General features: G+C 36.8%; 1 protein-coding gene across 1 annotated transcript in view; it reads right to left on the bottom strand.

Moving 5' to 3' along the window:
- Positions 1–5,096, bottom strand: part of angpt2.S (angiopoietin 2 S homeolog) — a 35,256-nt gene extending 30,160 nt beyond the window's left edge. The window contains exon 1 of the mRNA XM_018265565.2: positions 4,675–5,096. Within this exon, the coding sequence (XP_018121054.1) occupies positions 4,675–4,968 (294 nt within the window). The 5' untranslated portion in view covers positions 4,969–5,096. The remainder of the gene's footprint in view (positions 1–4,674) is intronic.
- Between the last annotated feature and the right edge of the window lie 15,128 nt (positions 5,097–20,224).

Below are 20,224 nucleotides of genomic sequence, written 5' to 3'. Positions count from 1 at the left end.
CTAAGGGTGTTGCCAATACAGATTGTGTGAGGTCTGTGACCTCCTTCCAAAGTGGTTCTATTCGCAAGCATAGCCAGAATATATGGCAGAGAGACCCTGTTTCCTTGCAGCCTCTCCAGCATTGTGGAGATCAGTTTGGGAATAGCTTATGTAGTCGGTCTGGGGTCAAGTACCACCTCATCAAAACTTTATAAACACTTTATTTTTGTTGTGTACAAACCATCATTTTGCTTGCGTTATCCCAAATTCTGTAATATATGTTCCTACCGCACACTCGCCTTTCCTCTCACTGCGTTGGTGGTGCTGGTTTCTCCGTTGACCCCGGCCAGGTCCCTTAGCAACAGCAAACAAGAAATGGATCCGCACACACGCTATGATCAGCAGTTGGGGGGACACCCCTCTTTATTATATCACCTCGTGATCAACGTTTCGGGGGGATAAACCTCCTGATGAAGGGAGGTTTAGCCCCCCGAAACGTTGATCACGAGGTGATATAATAAAGAGGGGTGTCCCCCCAACTGCTGATCATATCCCAAATTCTGTACCATGTTGTCATTGATATTACCTCTCCCAGAGCTTCTTCCCAGTATTGCATGTATTTATGCTTGGGAAAAGGATCTTCAGGCAGCACTATCATCAGTTTGTATAAGTGTGAAATCAAGCCCATGTATGGGAATGGAGATCTTAAAATCTTTTCATATGGGGGTAGGGAAACACTCATAAATTTACCCAGTATGGACATTATGAAGTGTTTAACCTGGAGGTATTCCATAAACCTGTCCTCTTGCCATTTGTTTGTTGGGTTTTTTGTATGCCAGGGGGAGGCCCTTTTATTTCTTAAAATGCCAATTTTCTATTTAGGATTACCCAATGGCACATACTACTAAAAAGTATATTATTATGAAAATGGTTTATTTACATGAAGCAGGGTTTTACATATGAGCTATTTTATGAAATATATTTTTATAGAGACCTACATTGTTCAGGGGTATAGTTTTCCTTTAATGCTGCCTCCCTAGGCACAATGCCTTGGTGCCTATATATATAATATATAATATAAATGGAGCCCATATAAATGGGTATTACCTGCACCCAGACTCACAACCTGGGGGGGGGGGGTCAGTGTCTTATTACATATATTAGTTGTTCCATTTTTTTGTTTATTAAGCCTGCTGAATTCTGTGCTATAAAGTAACAACACTCTAGTAATCTAACCATAACGTATCTTGCAATAAAAGCATGCACAGCAACACACAAACAATACTCAATTTGCCATGTCATGATTTGAAAGTTTATTCTCTTTTTTTTCGTTTGTGCCTAAAATCAGTCCATTCTATGATTACATGTGAAGCTCATACAGTAAGAATAAATAGTTCCATTTGGATTCCGGGTGACATCCATCAAATAATTGTGTGACCTCACCTCTCTGTTTATAACATTTTATAATGACTGCTATTTCCCATTTCTGAGACTAATTCTGACCCTGTCAGTGAAAACATGCAGCACAAGAATGTAATGAGGATTATATGGCGACTATTTCTGAAGAAATGCCCACCCCTCCTTCCGTTATTTTTCCCCCCTTCTTTACTTAAAGTAGCAGTGATGCTTAACATAAATTGCTTTGCGAAAGATCACTCTATTTCCACTGTTAGAAAATAATGCCAGCTTCTCTTAGCTGCAAAATGTAGTCTCCCACTATAGCAAATTTGCCAGGTTAGAGGGTGGATAGTGTTGTGCCTGGAGCTGCTTATTCTACCTGCCCCATACCCCTGAACTATTTGCTGTAAAGCACTTGCTTTTATACCTTGTGAGGCTAGTCAAGTCAACTCTATTGGGCTCAGCTCTCAGTGAACTAACAGGGACACTGTTCTTACAGTGAGGTACATCAAGACTACTTTTAATGATGTACCATTTTGCAAGGAGTGAGTGACTGTTGATTGGGGCATTGATACCAGCATGGAAGTGCCAGTACTATGCTTAGTTCAGAGCTGCTACTGAGTTCTTCCAAAACTCATTACAAGACAGTGGCTGGGCATTCTTGTGGAATGTTCTGCCCTAATGAATCTAGGGTCTTAGGGTCTCTTCCACTCCTTACACAAACACTAGAGTTGGCTCTATCAGGAGCTAGTAAAAATGTTTTTGGGATGTAGGAGGAAACCCATGCAAGCTTGGCCCTGGCTGGAATCAAACGTAAAACCAGTATGCCACCTTGCTGTCCATAGATTTCCTATCTTCATATATCAAAAATGTGATCAACAGTACTTAAGGTCAAGAGCACGTAAGTCGCTCCCAATGTGGGCTGTAGGGAGGGGAATAAAAGTAAAAGCACAGGTCTCACTTAATTCTAATTGCAGTCCACCAGTCTCATAGACAAATTATGAGATATTAATGCACCCCTTACTTTTTTGTAAAGTTGGATACTTACAGTGTAATCTGGTTGGTCTGGCAACCAGGCCATACTTCATGTTTGTTGCTTATTGTGTGGACCCCTTTGGTGACGACAAACAGCTGTTTGATCCCATCAGATTGCAGGTGGTTTGTCTTAACAGAGCATTTAATAAGTGAGATCACTAATCAATACATAACACTACTTTGTGACTCGCCAGTTTGCAGAGTGCAATTAGACATTAATGATTTGAGTAGAGCTGCTTTATGGTCTTTCATTTCAAGAAGACCAACTGTTTCATCACTTTTCCACTGGGCAGGAAGATGTAAGGTTTGTATAACATCGAAAAATGTGTAAAACATATTTTATTTATATCTTCATTCATATTTTTCATTTATATTGTTTATTCATGGGTGATGATATTAAGGCAAGATGGTGGAACCTACTTTTACTTGTCAGGAGGAACATTGATTTGCATATTTCTGTATGTATTACAATAAGGCATACCAAACACTCCATCTCTTTCACAAATATAAAACATTTTGTTTCTGCTTTGACAGAGCAGGAAGAAATATTTTTCATTCAGAAAACAAATTATGTAGCATTAACATTAAATTCTAACATCCCCAAATTATTTAGATCTGGTAACTTGGATTGTAGTCTTACCTGTCTCAGGCCCAGAAGTTAGCCCAAGTTTATAAGAAATTTACAAAGCTATGTGATAATAATACAATGGACTGTTAAATTCATAAAGCATTATTGTTATCTCCTTTAAGAATACCCTCCAAGCTTAATATTCTCCCTGCTTTGTACATAGTGTATCTCCTGTTCAGTTTACATTCCAGAAATGGTAATGGATAGGCAACATACTGTACTGTTGTCTTTCTTTGTAGGTGTTTGGAATACAGATAAAAAGTGACATACATAGAGTCACACTAAGAGCGGCTACTGAGTATTACCTTAATTTATATATGTAAAGCACATTATTCTTAACCTTTAACTTGTCTTAAATTCCACTTGACCTATGGTTACAAGAGTAACCTGAGAAGATTGTAAGCTGCCATGGGCTATAATAAATATAATGGGCTGCATAAAATGCCGGCTTAAAGCAAATTGTGTGAGAAAATGGAAACACATGTCACCATTACTGACCATATAATAGAATAAAGAGAGTAATACCTTGTTTAAAGGTGCATTTCAGATCAATGATTTAAATAGAATATAATGTATGAATGCAATGGAGATCCTTTCTGACTTGTTACTGATATAAAATGTAACTGAATATAATGAAGTAGCACAACTGTGCAGAATAATACATTATTATAATTGTGATTTATTTACTGGCAAAATAATTGCTGGTAACAAACTAAGGAATTTTTTATCTTGTTGCAGTGTTTAGCCAAATTGTGCAGCTATGAGCTGGCAAGAGAACTATATCCAGTTTCTCACCATGAGAACATTTCATCAGTGGACCTTCAGTGAACCCTGTTCATACAGTCATTTACACAACCGTAATGTGGCAGTCATAAATCTGATTTATTGCTACGGCTTTAAAGTCCTGTACATGCTGTATTTTTATTTCTTTGCATGTTTGGTAAATGAAAAAAAAATCCCACAGACACCAAACTAAATTATTAGTTTTTGCTTTGTGGGCATTTTAACAAAATACATAAACCTTAGCACCTTCCTTTCTTTTGAGAGTTAATCTAATCCTACAGACCATTGTGGCCTGAAAGGAATTTTGATATTAAACTCAATTTTGCAAACCTGTTAGAAAAATGTGCTGGATTTGTCATTCAGCCCTCTAGAAACAGCAGGTTTTGTAAACTGCAACAGGAAGTAACAATATTACAGCATTGCAGGTATGAGTAGCAATATATGTATATCCATTATATTATACAGGTATGGGACCTGTTATCCAGAATCCTCTGGACCAGGGTTTTCTGGATAATGGATCTTTCTGTAATTTGGATCTTCATCCCTTTAGTATACTAGAAAATCATGTAACCATTAAATAAACCTAGTTGACTGGTTTTGCTTCCAATAAGGATTAATTATATCATAGTTTGGATCAATTACAAGGTACTGTTTTATTATTACAGTGAAAAAGGAAATCATTTTAAAAAATTTGGATTATTTGATTATAATGGAGTCCATGGGAGACCATAATTCGGAACTTTCTGGATAACGGTTTTCCGAATAACGAATCCCATACCTGTACCCTTAAATTGTGATTGATTGAATGAATAAACTTGCCCCAATATCCAGCTTTCCAGCTTTTCTCTTACCTTAATCAGCCACTGTGTGTTATTTTCCATGATATTCTCTAAAACCTGTAGTCTCTGCATTGAGTCATCATAGTCAAGTGGAGCATCTCTCTGCACTGAATTGGATACATAGGAGTTGGTAGAGGCTGAGCGGCAACTTTCAACCTCTGGCAGTAAAAATGTGTAGCTGCAAGCTCCATGCTGGACCTGGTACTGCTTCTTCCCCGAATTTTCCACAGGTTTCCGAATTGTCGCATGCCCAATATCAAAGCATCTGAATACAATCAGTAATGCAGCCACAGCAGAGAGAAACATAATGCTGCAGTAGTGATAAAAACGAAGTAAAAGTTCCTGTTTTTTAGTACTTCTCAGTGCAAGTTGTGAAGCTGCAGCAGTCTCTCTTCCTCAGTGAACAGTTGACATTTGGCGTCTGGTCAGTCTGGTGCTCAGTTTCTGAATCTGTACAGTGTCTGGGGTGGAGCTAAAAGATAGAAAGTTTGGGAAGCTGTGCTGAGCAGTTAGAATTTTTTTTTAATGCATAAGCTTTCCTTCTTTCAGCTCTGTCAGAGAACAAAACAGTAGTCTATTTCCTTTTTTAAATGAACTGGATTGGGGTGCTGCATTCAATTGTCTTGTCTAGCTTAAATAAAACAACACAGCATGTGAATTACCATGTGAATGAATGGTATCAAAATAGTTTATTGTAAAAGTAATTATATATATTCTATATATTAATATATAAATATCTTTCCCTTCCACATTGCTGAAGATATTCCGATTTGGAGGTAATGTTTGTTTAATGCTTCTTGCAAAATTTACAGCCACAAAATCACAATACCCATATTGAAGTCTAATACCCATATTGAATTAACCATTACAAAATAAAGAATTACATTTATTTAAAAATTGCTGTTGTGTACCTACAAACCATAGGACATTTTCAAAACAATGCATCAAATAATTTTGTCATTGGAGTTCAGACCATAGTGATGTACAGAATGCCTGCAATATTATCTATTATCTTTCTAGTTAGTATTTGCAGCACGTGTGATACTCTTCTACACATATGTTTCCCTTCTATTTGTCATGGCATTTTGGTGAGAAAACACATTAGTGTGATTGTTCCCATATTTGCAAGTGAGGTGATAAGAAAAGAAAGTCTATCAGACAGAAACACATCTAGCTTTGTGTGCCTAGATATCTTTTAACATAGACTGCAGAGCAATATTTGACTGCTCTGCTTCTTCATGTGGCATCCTATTACCATAACATAGTGACACATTTGAAACTGCCAATGTGCATTGCTTTGTGATGCCAGAATTTTGTATTGATATCATGTAATGCAGAATTCACAACTGTATGCTTTGCATCTTGTATTTAGCAGATCATATGCCAGTCATTACTTTCATGGTCTCTTTTTGAAAATAGTGAGTGTCTATGGAGTTTCATATGTTTCACATGTTTCTGTGTCTGCTCTGGTGTAAGGTTTTCTGTAATTAGTGTCTAATGTACTTGTCAATGTAGACAAATATTAATGCTAAGTGTAGAATTACAGTTAGATGAGCCGCACCAAAACTGTGCCATTCCACTAAGTTTTCAGAGTGTTTTATTTCTTAAGATATCACAAAATTCCTAAAACTGCACTTTAGTAGTGATACAATAATAGTCTTGTCAATAATATACAATAATAGTCTTGTCTTAAAATGTATTGATGTTTACAACTGTATGAAGGCCATGCGCCACCTAAAAATGTTCGACCAAAAAGCCAGGGTTTGGTAGGTGGCTGCCTGAAATACATTATACTAAAGGCAATATTTGTGGGTGTAGGAAAAATGGTCTGGCGGTGTTTTCTATGGTTTGAGCTAGGGCCCCTGCATTCATTGAACTCAAATATTAGAGCTTCAGCATACAATATTACAATAATACAATAACTACTTGGACTAGACTTGACAGAAACCTGACTGCAATCCAACTAAATGCATATGGGATGAACTGGAATGTTGGCTGTGAGCCAGACCTAATCCCTACCATTAGTGACCAACCTCACTAATGCTCTTGTAGCTGAGTGGAAACAAACCCCACCAGTAATGCTCCAAAACCTAATGGAGGGCCTTCACAGAACCACAGAGGCTGTTATAGCAGCAGCTATCCAGGACCATCATCTTTATACCCTTGGGAATTACATTTTGCACCTGCAGATGTCTAATGCTGGCCATATAGTGCATGGTAAGTATTGCAAGCCTATACCATAGCCTATAATGATTGTTACATAGTTAATTTGTATTGGAAAATAGGATATAGTGCAACAACCCTTTCAAAGTGCAAAGCTTTTTAGCTTTAGCCCAATATGTAGTTTGCCCCTATGGGATGGTTTATAAGAGGGAAACCACACAAAAAGTCAAATTGCGTACACGATGACATGTTGGAAATGTGGTATTACCACTATTGAAACATTTTAAACTTGAGGGGCACACTTTAAAACAACTTAAAAAAGCTGTGTTGGAGATGGTCCTTCCAGTTAAAAGAGGAGGTGACCAAAAATGTAAGCTTAAACAAAGAGTAGTGTGGTGGATAGGGGTTGAATTCCTTTCACCCTAATGGTATAAGTAAGGATTATAATATATTGGAATTTTAATAGCATTGATTTAAGGGCCATGGAGTTGTTGTTCACATGTTTTTTTGGAAGAACCAGACTGGGCTTGAAACATCGCTAATGTGTACAGTAAGATAATTTAACTCAATTTGTACATAATAGATTTTTCAGTTATTGTGTGCTGTCTGTTTTTTAACTATATGTAGTAAGGCTGTTTGGAACTGCTCAGTGTTTCTCCCTTTTCAGCTAACCTCTTATTCTTTTCTATGTGAAAAAAAGACAAAACTGCTCTGTCTGTAATGTCCTCTAATGTACTTGTAAATAATAATCATGTCTTTTACTCCTTTTACAAGCATGACTCTGTCCTCTTTTCAGGTCATTAATATTCTTAAACACTGAGGCCCAAACCTCCACTGCTTACTCAACGTGAGACCTTACCAGGGATATAAAAAGAGGGAAAACTATATTTCCATTTTGAAGACACAGACTGAGACTGATTCTCTCACAGTTTTGTGTCCACATAATTCAAATATTTTTCAATAATGGAGGCTCCAACACACTTCCATTTAGTGTATAACTAGAATGTTGTAATTTTTTGGCCTAGTGCACAACTTATTAGGGTTAGTTCACAAGAGGAGATTCTAGGAGATTCGGGGAGATTTTGTCGCCTGGCGACAAAATCTCCCCAAATCTCCTCATGTGAACTAACCCTTAGCCATTTTCTTTGCCCTGTTCAACAATTTAATTTAATGTAAAACCATGCAGGCACAAACTCACAAAACACTGTTTTGTATTTCAATACCTCATTTTATCCTCCCCAAAAAGTATATTTTTATGAAAATGGTTTATGTAAATGAAGCTGTGTTTCACATACTAGCTGTTTTATGCAATATATCTTTTAATAGAGACCTGCAATGTTTATGGGGGACTAAGTCGTTTTAAGTTAAGTGGTTTGGAACCTACACTGATCACGTTTTAGCAGTTCAGGGGGGTGGGGGTCAAATAGAAAAGTTGCTCTTCTGATATGTGTTCTGATTTGCCTGATTTTAGGCATTTTATTAGCAGGCAAATTAAGGAAATTCATTTTAATAATTTGAAAGCAAGATTTAGAATGACATGCAAGTGTTCTTATTATGGCAACACTGGAGAAAGTGTTTGTTGATTGCTATTCATATTTGCAGGTCATTGACATTGCTTAAAGTATTCAAATATGACTGAGCAAGTGACAACATTTACATATCTGTAGACTGTATGAAATGATTTCACAAGTATGGAAAGCAGCAAGAGTTCATGGAGCTTCTTTTTATTCATAATATGATGTGTAATACAGGGATGCTTGAGTCTTGGATTTTTAAGGGTAAATGGTACTGCTGTAACTTTTGGGCACCATTCCTAAAGGCTGCTAAAATAATTTAAACGTTAAAAAGGTCCAATAGATTTTTTTTTTGCCACCAAACTGGATTTATACTAGACGTACGCACTACCTTATTACTACTGAGAAAAAAAGGCATAACTTAATTAGTACCCTATGGAAAACATGTTGCAGTTTAGTGTTTCAGGGTATCTAATCACTGTAACTTAAAAATTGTCTCTCTTGATCATTTAGAATGCAGTATGTTTGGGTCAAAAATAAAACATTTAAAGGAGAAATAAAGCTTAACTAAAGAAGTAGGCTAGAAATGTTGTATGTTATGCTTTGGGCTTCTGTGCCAGCCCAAGGCAACCACAGTGCTTTAGTAGGGAAGATCTGTGCCTCTGAAGATGCCCCAGTAGCTCCCCATATTCTTTTCTACTGATTCACTGCACATTCTCTGTGCTGCTGTCACGTACTGAATTTAGGGACCGACTCAAAATATACATCATACACAGAATATAAATGTCACAATATAAGACTGAAAATTACTACATGGCAGCACAGAAACCAGTGCAATTAGCATCAGAATTTAATAATTAGCCCTGTAACATCAGCTTATATTACAGGCAAACCTCATTTTCTGCTGGATAATGTGTGACAACCCCTAAGCTTAGCTTCTCAACATCTGCTAAGAGCCCACTGAGCATGTGAGTGTTGCAGACACTTTCCAAGATGGTGACTCCCTGTGACAAGTTTGAAGTCCTGGATCATTGCTGCTATTGAGAAGCTGAAACTTTAGGCTGTTACAATAAGTTCATTATATAAAATATGGCATTTTTAGCCATATTAATTTTTAGGGTTTAGTTCTCCTGTAAGACTTGAGATAGCCTATTATGCCTTGAAGGAGTTACTAACTCGATAGCTGTGCAACTTTTGTGGCATCCTGTGTCCGTGAGACAGCTTTGTCAAAGATGTTATTTCTGGGCTCCTTAGGACATGATGAAATCAAATGTGTTTTAAAGATTTTTTCTATTTCGTGAAGCAGATACTGGAGAAGGTTCCCAGGGGAATCTTTGCTGCCTGGATTCTGAGAGGTTTATTCAGCGACTGAGATATATATATGGATTGTATCACTAGGCAGATATTGTGTGACTGAGTCTCAGTTGACTTGAGAAGTTACTGAAAGACAGAAAAGTAGTCAGCAGTAGTGATCAACAGAGACTATGCAAACATATTATGTATGTATACATGTTGTACAGTCCTGTATATTTCAATGTCAAGGGTTCAAGGGTTCTTGGCATATGAGTCACTGTTATCTTTCATAAAGTGAAATGCTGCCCAACAACATATAGTGAATGTTGACAATAGAAAGAAAATGTATAATTAATGCTAAACCAAATATTGTGTAATGAAGTTTACATCCAGAGCAAACTCTGGTTCCAACATAATATATTAGGCTTTTCTTACTGTAGATTTTGTGCCACTTCAGTAGTACAAAAAAAAGTAGGTTCTATTACTTTCTTGTTTGTGTGTCAGCATGTACCTTAAAATGCACAGATAATTTAACTTTGTAGTTTATCAATATATAATACACAAAAGCCATGAATATCCTGTAAATTATATCCTTATAAACGGTGAGTAGTGATGTCATCAGTTATAAACGGTGAGTAGTGATGTAATTTCTGTCACATGACTCACTAAAATTTGTGTATTATAATAAATAAAGTACCCCCAGTTGTAAAATATGAGGATATTATAAGTTACCTCGGAGTTCCATGACCTGTATAAAAACACTCGGCCTTCGGCCTCGTGTTTTTATATGGTCATGAAACTCCTCGGTAACTTATAATATCCTTATATTTTACAAGAGGGGGTACTTTATTCACTATATAATGTACAGATCTGCATAGTCACATCTGCTTTAATGCTGTGTTTTAATAGAACACACATGCTGAATGTGAATTGCTTTTGTCTAATCTAAAACGGTGCAATATATACAGATTAACACAACAGTTACAGAGTGTTTTTATGCCTTTGGGGAATAATGGTTTAACATATGTCTTGTACTATGTCGTGTTTTATCAGCACACAGTTTCTCAAACTTAAGACAGAATATGGTTTTAACTGTGTTTGGTGGATGGTAACTTGTAAAATGTGATTGTGATCAGTTGGTTTGAAGAATAGTTTTGTTTGCAACCCCCTTCTCTGTATACCATTACATCTAAAAGGAAATTTCTTTTTAAAATCATATGTCTGCGAAAACTTTATAGATGAATGAATAGAATAGATAAATGGAATCCATTGAGACGTTCATGGACCTGCGATAGGGAGTTTACGTCAACCCGCCTTATCACAAAGATATTGTCGATATATCTTCACCACACCAGACAGTGCTACTGGTAAAGGTCATCACAATACACACAATAACATTTCTTCAAGCCAAGAAAGGTACTGGCATATGATGGGGCACGTTCAATCCCATTGCGGTTCCACGTAACTGCAAATAAAAAACTTCCTGAAAATCAAACTAATTCATCCTCAATTAATTTTTTCTTGAGGCACTTGAAATTATAATCGATGCATCCTCATACTGTCAACAACCCCGTAACATCCACTCACAAGTCCTAAGGCCCTCATCCTGAGGTACTGTATTGAGGTATAAAGACTGGAAACATCTAATGTGACCAGAATGACATTATCCCCATCTTGTACATTAAAACTATCCAGTCTTTCCAAAAAATGCCCACTATTTCTCACATACGAGAGAGTGTTTTTTTTACCGCAAACATGCATTGATTTGAATAAGAGACTGGAAAATGAAAAGGGGATGAATAATGAAATCTAGCAATAACAATAAATGTGTAGCCTTGCAGAGCATATGTTTTAGATGGGATCATCCCCATATGAATGAGGCAAAAATACAATGCAAATAACTCAAAAATATAAATAATGAAGAACAATTGCAAAGTTGCTAAGAACTGAACATTTATATAACATACTAAAAGTTACCTCAAAGGTGAACCACCCCTTTAAAATGGAGTCTATGGGACATGGCCTTCCTGTAAGTTGAAGCTTTCTGGGTAGCTGGTTTCCTGATAACTGATCCTATACCTGAAGTGTGATTGTGTTTATTAAGCAAATCATTTTTTTTATTCTCTTACAAAATAGTACCTTGTACTAAACGACCATAAATCGCAGCAAAACAATCCCAAAAGAACTCTCCATTTGCAGTGCAGGTTAGACAACCTGTAAATGAACAGGTGTAAATTACTAAAATATATATGCTCCTATTGAAGGACGTGCAGGTAGCCCTTAACTGAAGATCTTGCTAGTTAACATTGAGCCCATATGACTTATGTGACCTGGATTTTTTCAAGTTGCTTAGGACCCCTGGCTGTTTACATTCTAAGGTTTTTCAATTATTCAAACACGCCCTCTTTTGCATTGTGTTAAAAAAGGTTTGTCATTTGTTTTGAATTTTGTTACATATCCTATGAAATAAATATTTATCTGAAGGCTTGTATTTCACATTCGTCTTTGAAAAGAAGATATTTATTTATAGCTTGTATGGGAGCTGTTACCTGAAAAGCTTGGGACTTTGGATTTTCCAAATTGCACTTTCATCAGTGATGAGCACCATGCGTTAAGGCTGGTCAAAGTGACTTTTAAAAACTACAGGTATTATCCTTCAAACAGGTATAAGATTTATTATCTGGAATGCTTGGGACCTGGGCCTTTCTAAATAAGAGGTGTTTCTTTAAATTGGATAATGATTGCTTAAGTCCACTAAAATGCATTTAAACATTGAATATGGATCTGTGCAGCTGAGTTACCATGAAGTACAAGGTATTGATTAATTATCACAGATAAAAGGGAATCATTTTTTTTAATTCAAATATATGTTTATAAACAGAGTCTACAAATGAGACGGCCTTCGTGTAATTTGTAGCTTTCTGGATAACTGGTTTCTGGATAAAGAATCCCTTACCTATGCAGTGTTTTGCAAGGTACGCTTTTGGGACCTGTTATCCAGAATACTTGGGACCTGGGGTTTTCAAGATAACTGATCTTTCTGTAATTTGGATCTTATACCTTGCCTACTAAAAAATCATGTAGACATGAAATAAACCCAATAGGCTGGTGTTGCTTCCAATAAGGATTCATTGTGGCAGATTCCCTAAAGGGCGAAGTGGCTAACACTAGCGAAAATTCGCCAGGGTGACGTCATTTCATAACTATGCCGATTCCCTAACTGGCACAATCATCATTTCACTAGCGAAGGAGATAGACACTAGTGTTGCTTTGCACTCTAACACCAGACAAATTTTCACTCTGGTGAACAGTCGTAACTCCGCAAATTCACTAAGATGCGGATTTTACTGAACGTTACCTCTTGCGCCAGACTTGCTTTCGCCACCTCAGACCAGGCAAAGTGCAATGGAGTGCATAGGACTTCCTTAATTTATATTGTCCCAAAAAACACTGGTGTCTTTTCCTTTTTTCAGGGGATAGCCTGCAAAGGTCCGTACATTTTTTTTGGGTTCCCCCCTACATTTCCTAACATATGGCACATAAACTATACACTAGGCTCTGTGTAGGGCAATATAACAACTCTATTTTATTTTATTAAGGTTCCCTGGCCTTGTGTAATGTAATGTATTTTCTGCAACATATACGTCCATTCAACTTTAACTTCCCGCCGTATGCAAATTAGCCAATGCTAGCGCAACTTTGTTTTGCTTGGCGAAGTAATGTCAGCGATCGGTACCCTTGAAGCAACCTCGCATTCGCATTCGCATAATTAGCGTTGTCCGGGCGAATTTAAGCCTGGCAAAGTGTGGCAAAGTAGTTGCTAGTGAATTTGCACTGCTTAGGGAATTTGCCCCAATATATATTAGTTTGGATCAAGTACAATCTGCTGTTTTATTATTACAGAGAAAAAGGAAATCATGTTTAAAAATTTGGATAAAATGGAGTCTATAGGAGCCATTCCGGAATTCAGAGCTTTCTGGATAACGGGTTTCTGGATAACAGGTTTGCAGATAAAGAATCCCATACCTGTACTTTCATATTAAAGAAGACCGCTTTGGACACCATGCAAGACAGCTTTGCCATAGTTTTGGGGCTTTATGGGTAATGGGTCTCCAGAAAATAGATCCAATACCTGTATTAAAAAAAATTGATTTTGCTTCTCTGTGTAGAATGTAGAATGATTCTTTTCAGCAGATATCCTTATCTGGCAAAGACATATTCATAAATGCAAAGCCCTGGCTCTGAGCAACTGCACGCTGTCCTGTGGTGCCATGGTTGAGCACCTTATTTCAAAGCTACGAAGCCAAAGTCATTTGATGTGATTTTATTTCTCCCTGTTCCTTCAATTAGCCACACAAGAAAAGAAATGACTAAGAGGGGAACTCTTATTTCTTGTTATTTGTGCCAGTACAAATGTTGATATAATTTGAAAATATGTATAAAAACATAAATATGGAAGAGCAAGTTCTATTTGTTTTACACTTCATTTGTTTGAAAACATAACCCCACTGTGTAACATAAAGCACTGCAATTACATTGTGAGTACTTGCTTTTTCCTGGTTTTAATGAGACCTGGTCAGCGCACTCTGAGATCATTAATAGTTTGAAGGTTAAATTAAGGTATTTGCTAATAAACCTGTCACATCTTATTTGATTCAGGAAATATGTGCCAGAGCATGTCATTTGCACCCCCTACCCTCAGCTAATTGGCTCTTCCCAGTGGAAGTGCGTAACCAGTCTGAGTAGAAAGCAACTGTGCTGCTCCAATAAGCATGGCTCTTCCTGCTGTTAATAGTGTAGGTCAAATGGCCCTAAGTGTCCCCATGTGAATTCCGTGCAATGGTGGGGTTGCGTAACCTAACCTCAGCTATCATTTTCTAACTATGAAATCCCAGCAGCCCATTTATAAAGATTCTCTCAGCAGTCCCTCTCTGTTTATTTACGTTACACAAATTGAATGTGGCAATTTCATCCTCAACATGAAATTTTCCCAGACAGAATTTCTTGCTTTGACGGCATTTGATCACTGATGTTATTTCATGTGTGGTTTTTGCATCTGATGAAGGTTATATTTAGTTCTGTTGTCATATTTTTTATCCTATATGCAACATGCATTTACATTTGTGTCAAGCTTGCACTTTGCAAATCATTTTTAGGGTAAACTGTAATATATGGGAGGTTTTTTTTTTCTTTTTTGTGTGTGTTTATGACAACATTTGTATATAAATATATATATATTACTTTTTGGTTTTGCAATTCACATGAACAAAGTAACTTTTCTATTCAAAAAGTAGATTGGAAAGAAGATTGTTTGGCCAGGGAAGCTGAGCATAGTAAAAAAGCTGCTGCAGGACAAATAAGATTATTCAGCTAGTACAGATCAAAACAAGATTATAGGGCTCAAAACTGGGCATGGCGTCTTGCATTAGAGCAGGGGTCCCCTACCTTTTTATACCCATGAGCCACCTTTAATTGTAGAAAGAGTTGGGGAGCTCTGTTCGACAGTACACCTGGTTTTTATGCAACCAAAACTTGCCTCCAAGCCAGGAATTACAAAAATAATCACCTGCTTTGAGGCCACTGGGAGCAACATCCATGGGTTGGAGACATGTTGCTCATGAGCCACTGGTTGGGGATCACTGCATTAGAGCATAGGTTTGAACGACAGATGTAGCAATGCCTTTGACTAACCTGTGGATTACAGAAGTTAGGTCAGCTACATTACAGTCCCCTTCCATATTACATAAGACCTGCACTTCTTCCCATGCTGTTCTAGTTTAAAATAATACACTTGATTCATTTAGAGCTTGCAGGTGACACGTGGGGCCAAACAGCTGTTTGGGAATAAAGAAGAACCGCACCAGTACCCCTTAAATGCAAAAATATCTCTGTAGGGTATTGGGGAATAGCATATTGTGTAGTCTGGGAATTCCTAATCTTAAAAATACAGCACATTAAATGAAATTAGGTTATACCATCAACATGGTGTTTACCCTCCCCCTTAATATACTGTATATCCTAAAGATAAGAAGTTAAAGGTGAGAAAAGGTCATAATGGGCCTTCCACACAAGAATATTCTGTCAGCACATTGATACTCTTGGTTTTAATTTATATATATATATATATATATATATATATAGACACATACAAGATTCCTCTGCACTCAACCCATTATCAATATATTTAAGACAGAGACATTTTGTGCATACTGCTACTGAAAAATGCCTTACCCTTTAAACAAAACAGGGATTGTTTGTCCATATATTGCAATATATTTAAGATGGCCAACTACGTCAAAGTCATCCCATATCTGGCCAGTCCTACGCTTAATTTTCATCTGATTCATTAAGAATTCAATTGCTTAATTATACATTTTACAAAGGGACTAAGTTTTACCTGCCAGATATGGGATGACTTTGACGTAGTTGACCAGTTTAAATATATTGCAATATATGGACAAACAATCCCTGTGTTGTTTAAAGGGTAAGGCATTTTTCAGTAGCAGTATGCACAAAATGTCTCTGTCTTAAATATATTGATAATGGGTTGAGTGCAGAGGACCCTTGCATTTGTCTATATGTATTTTGTGGTCACAGCCTCATTGTACCCCGCCTATTGGTTTTAAAAATTAGTGATGAGCACAACTTTACTATTGAAAATGCTCTAATTCTCTTTTTCTCTGATTACTATTTTGGAATGGATTGCACAGCTTAATGTTCCCAATGTAAAAGAAGCTCATCCCCTGTCCCCCTACTTTGAGCTTGGCTCCTGCAGTATTGAGCACCTCATTGCTTGATAGGGTGCATATATTACAGCAAAAAAATGAACAACATGGAACTTATAATTTGGCAGCATTCTATTTGTGAATTTAATCTCAGCGTGCAGTATATGCAGTACAGAAATATTTGCCTTCATTTTCTTTAGTACAGGTATGGGATCTGGATTGTCTGGAAACTAGTTATCCAGAAAGCACTGAATTACAGAAAGGCCGTCTCCCATAGACTCCATTTTATCCAAATAATGCAAACGTTTAAAAATGATTGCTGTTTTTTTTTCTTAAATAATAGAACAATACAATATACTTGATCCCAACTAAGATATAATTAATCCGTATTGGAAGCAAAACCAGCCTACTGGGTTTATTTAATGTTTACATGATTTTCTAGTAGACTAAAGGTATGAAGATCCAAATTATGGAAAGATCTGTTTTTCGGAAAAGCTTAAGTCCCGAGCTTTCTGGATAACAGGTCCAATACCTGCATTCGCTTATCGTACTTTATATTTCCATATTTAGCTAGTAGCTACAAATTCATTTATGCATATTATGTTAGTTTTTTTTATGTAGCCATATATGTATTTAGCAATGAAGATGTTAAGCAGCCTATAATGCCACAAAATATAAATGTCCTAAAAGCCTATACACATACAGTATGTTCCCATGCACACATTTATGTCTCACTTAGACTGTAGCTTTCTCCTATGTCTCTTTAATCTGTTGCTGTCTATGCTTTTGTAACTGTGTATATTTATATGTATTAATTGCAGCATTTTCCACCTATTTGCACTATTGCCATTTTGTGAAAATCTACAGCATTGTGTACACAGTAGTGCTAAATATATATATATATATATATATATATATATATATATATATATATATCTATATACAATTAACCAATTAAGTCCGCACACGCTTTCCTTCACTCAATGAACTCCATTCATTCTGTATGCTGTGCTTAAATTGGAATGTATGAAAGAAATTGGAAGTAGCACGCAATCCAAGTTAATTTATTATTTGGTTTCTGGTTTTGCATTTTGACAAAATTTCTAGACAGAGAACCGAAACATTGATGCCTTTATATAATAAATTAACTTTAACAATTTCTTTTATATATATACAATACTTTAAAATATTTCCCTGATTTTACATTTTTCCGAATTTTACATAATTTTTCCCTGGTCCCCTCAAAAATGTAAAATGGGGGTTCTACTGTACATACATCCATACATATATGCATGGGAACAATTTCTTCATATGTTATAGCGACAAATATACAATGTTGGTAGAATTCTGACAGGAATGTCTGCACAGATTGGGTGGGGATTTGTTTATATAACAGACAAAAGATCACTGAATAAAGCAGAACACAAAATTATGCTGGATTAAACGATAGTAGACATAGTCACAAACTATTGGCATGGCATTATGAGGGATGTAGATCAGTAATGTCTGAATTATCATATGTTGTCCAATTTTGGGATTTATTCTCTTAGGTTGAATAAAGACACAATTTATTTGAAATGCACAATTCCTTAAGAAAGAATGCCCTAAAATGAGCATTTAAAGGCAAAAGTATCACATTTGAAAATAATTACTGGTTAATCCTCTACATGCTGCTCACCCAACGGTGCTTCTTCAAGGCAAAAGTAGAAATGGCAACCCTCAGACTAAGAATGAAATACCTTAGTGTAATTTAAAACTTAAACCTGTTTAGTAGATCAAAAAGTACCTCTTGTCCACTTTAAACCAGTAAGAACTAATTAATATGCATAGAAGAATAGTTTTAAAAAAAAATCTGAAAAAAACATTTTACATGTTTTCATTATCTTAAAATCTATGCATGTTTTAAGTAGCAAGATTCTTACTAATTGGAAAAAAATTTGACCATTAATGTAAAAAAGCAATAGACATTTTACCTGATTTGGAACTCAAAAATGAATACATTTGCCTTCTTAAAAAATACAAATAAATGTAGTGCTCTGCTTGACAGACCAACTACATACAATATTCATTGTGCTGTTTTTTTACGTTTGTTCCTCACTTTCTATCCAAGGGTAATGGACACAGGGGTGTCTTGGCCAGCATTGCAGAGAACATCAGCGGTCAAATCATGACAGAAAACAAAGCATTCAGTAGTGTTATGAGCAGTGACAGAAGAACACAGGCAATTTGACTACCATTGGGGGAGCCCTGGCCACTAATGTTTTGGTTTTTATTACTTCAAAGGGGCCTTGACGACCAATACATTTTTATATCTTTAAGGGGGGCTGGCCCCCATTTTTGTTTTTTAACTTGAAAGGGTCCCAGGCCACCAATGGCCTTTTTGCTGTGGGGTCAGGTGGGCGGGATCAAGATGGGGCTTGGCGGTCAGGCTTGGGTGAGCGAAGACCCAGTGCATTTATGAGGCCCCATAATTTTTGATGGCGGCCCTGTTGACGCACACACACACACACAAATAAATAAGGGCTATGGACAAGTACCTATTAAGTTATTTAAATGGATTTATTTAAATGGAACTACGGGAAATCTGATGTGGTCATTTGTATCAAGTCAGGTGTGTCTTTGCATTAGTTTCACTTTTCATTTCATTCATTTAGTTTTTAAACAAACATATACAGTATCTATATAATCTATACCTTGTAACCATTTTATATTTAAAAAGAGATAGTGGAATTCTGAAATAAGGGTAGCTTTTGCCCTCCATTGAAAATGCTTAAACATAACAGTTTTTGTCGTTCTTTATTTTGGTCACACAACAGAGGTTTGTATAGCAGTAGAAGGCAAAATAAATAAATAAATATAATGAATTAAAAGCACTTATAAAAATGTAGCCTTGGTCATCTTTGATATATATCATAAATTTTAGTGTGGGAGAAATTTTTGTATTCAGAGACCTAACTGAAAAAGATGTCTCTAGAATATCACTGGCTACTCCACTGCGGCCATTGTGAACTGCTGTCTCTAATGGTACTTTCTTAGTGCTTCCCATTAGAGATGTCGCGAACTGTTCGCCGGCGAACTTGTTCGCGCGAACATCGGGTGTTCGCGCTCGCCGGAAGTTCGCGAACGTCGCGCGACGTTCGCCATTTTGGGTTCGCCATTGTTGGCGCTTTTTTTTGCCCTCTCACCCCAGACCAGCAGGTACATGGCAGCCAATCAGGAAGCTCTCCCCTGGACCACTCCCCTTCCCTATAAAAACCGAAGCCCTGCAGCGTTTTTTCACTCTGCCTGTGTGTGCTGAAGAGATAGTGTAGGGAGAGAGCTGCTGCCTGTTAGTGATTTCAGGGACAGTTGAAAGTTTGCTGGCTAGTAATCGTTTTGATACTGCTCTGTTATTGGAGGGACAGAAGTCTGCAGGGGTTTGAGGGACATTTAAGCTTAGGTAGCTTTGCTGGCTAGTAATCTACCTTCTACTGCAGTGCTCTGTATGTAGCTGCAGTGGGCAGCTGTCCTGCTTCTGATCTCATCTGCTGACTGCTGCAATAACAGTAGTCCTTGTAAGGACTGCTTTTATTTATTTTTTTGTTGTTTTACTACTACTACTACTACTACTACTATAAGAGCCCAGTGCTATTAGTCTAGCAGTGTTGGGGAGTGGGACTGGTGTGCTAATCTGCTGCTCCTAGTAGTTCAGCAGCACCAACTTTAATTTTTTTTTTTTAATATTCATTTTTTTTTATTTTACTTTTTTTTATTTTACTACCGCTGTAGTAGTGTATAAGTTGACCTTTTAGGCATTATTTGCCCTGTAGGCATTATTTGCACAGTGTTTTCTTCAACCCGCCATCGAGCTGTGTGACCTTGTTCACA

The sequence above is a fragment of the Xenopus laevis genome, chromosome 5S (genome assembly GCF_017654675.1).
Source record: "Xenopus laevis strain J_2021 chromosome 5S, Xenopus_laevis_v10.1, whole genome shotgun sequence".
Lineage (NCBI taxonomy): Eukaryota > Metazoa > Chordata > Amphibia > Anura > Pipidae > Xenopus > Xenopus laevis.
Note: the sequence above shows the minus strand (reverse complement) of the source record. Positions and strands in the feature narration are given on the sequence as shown.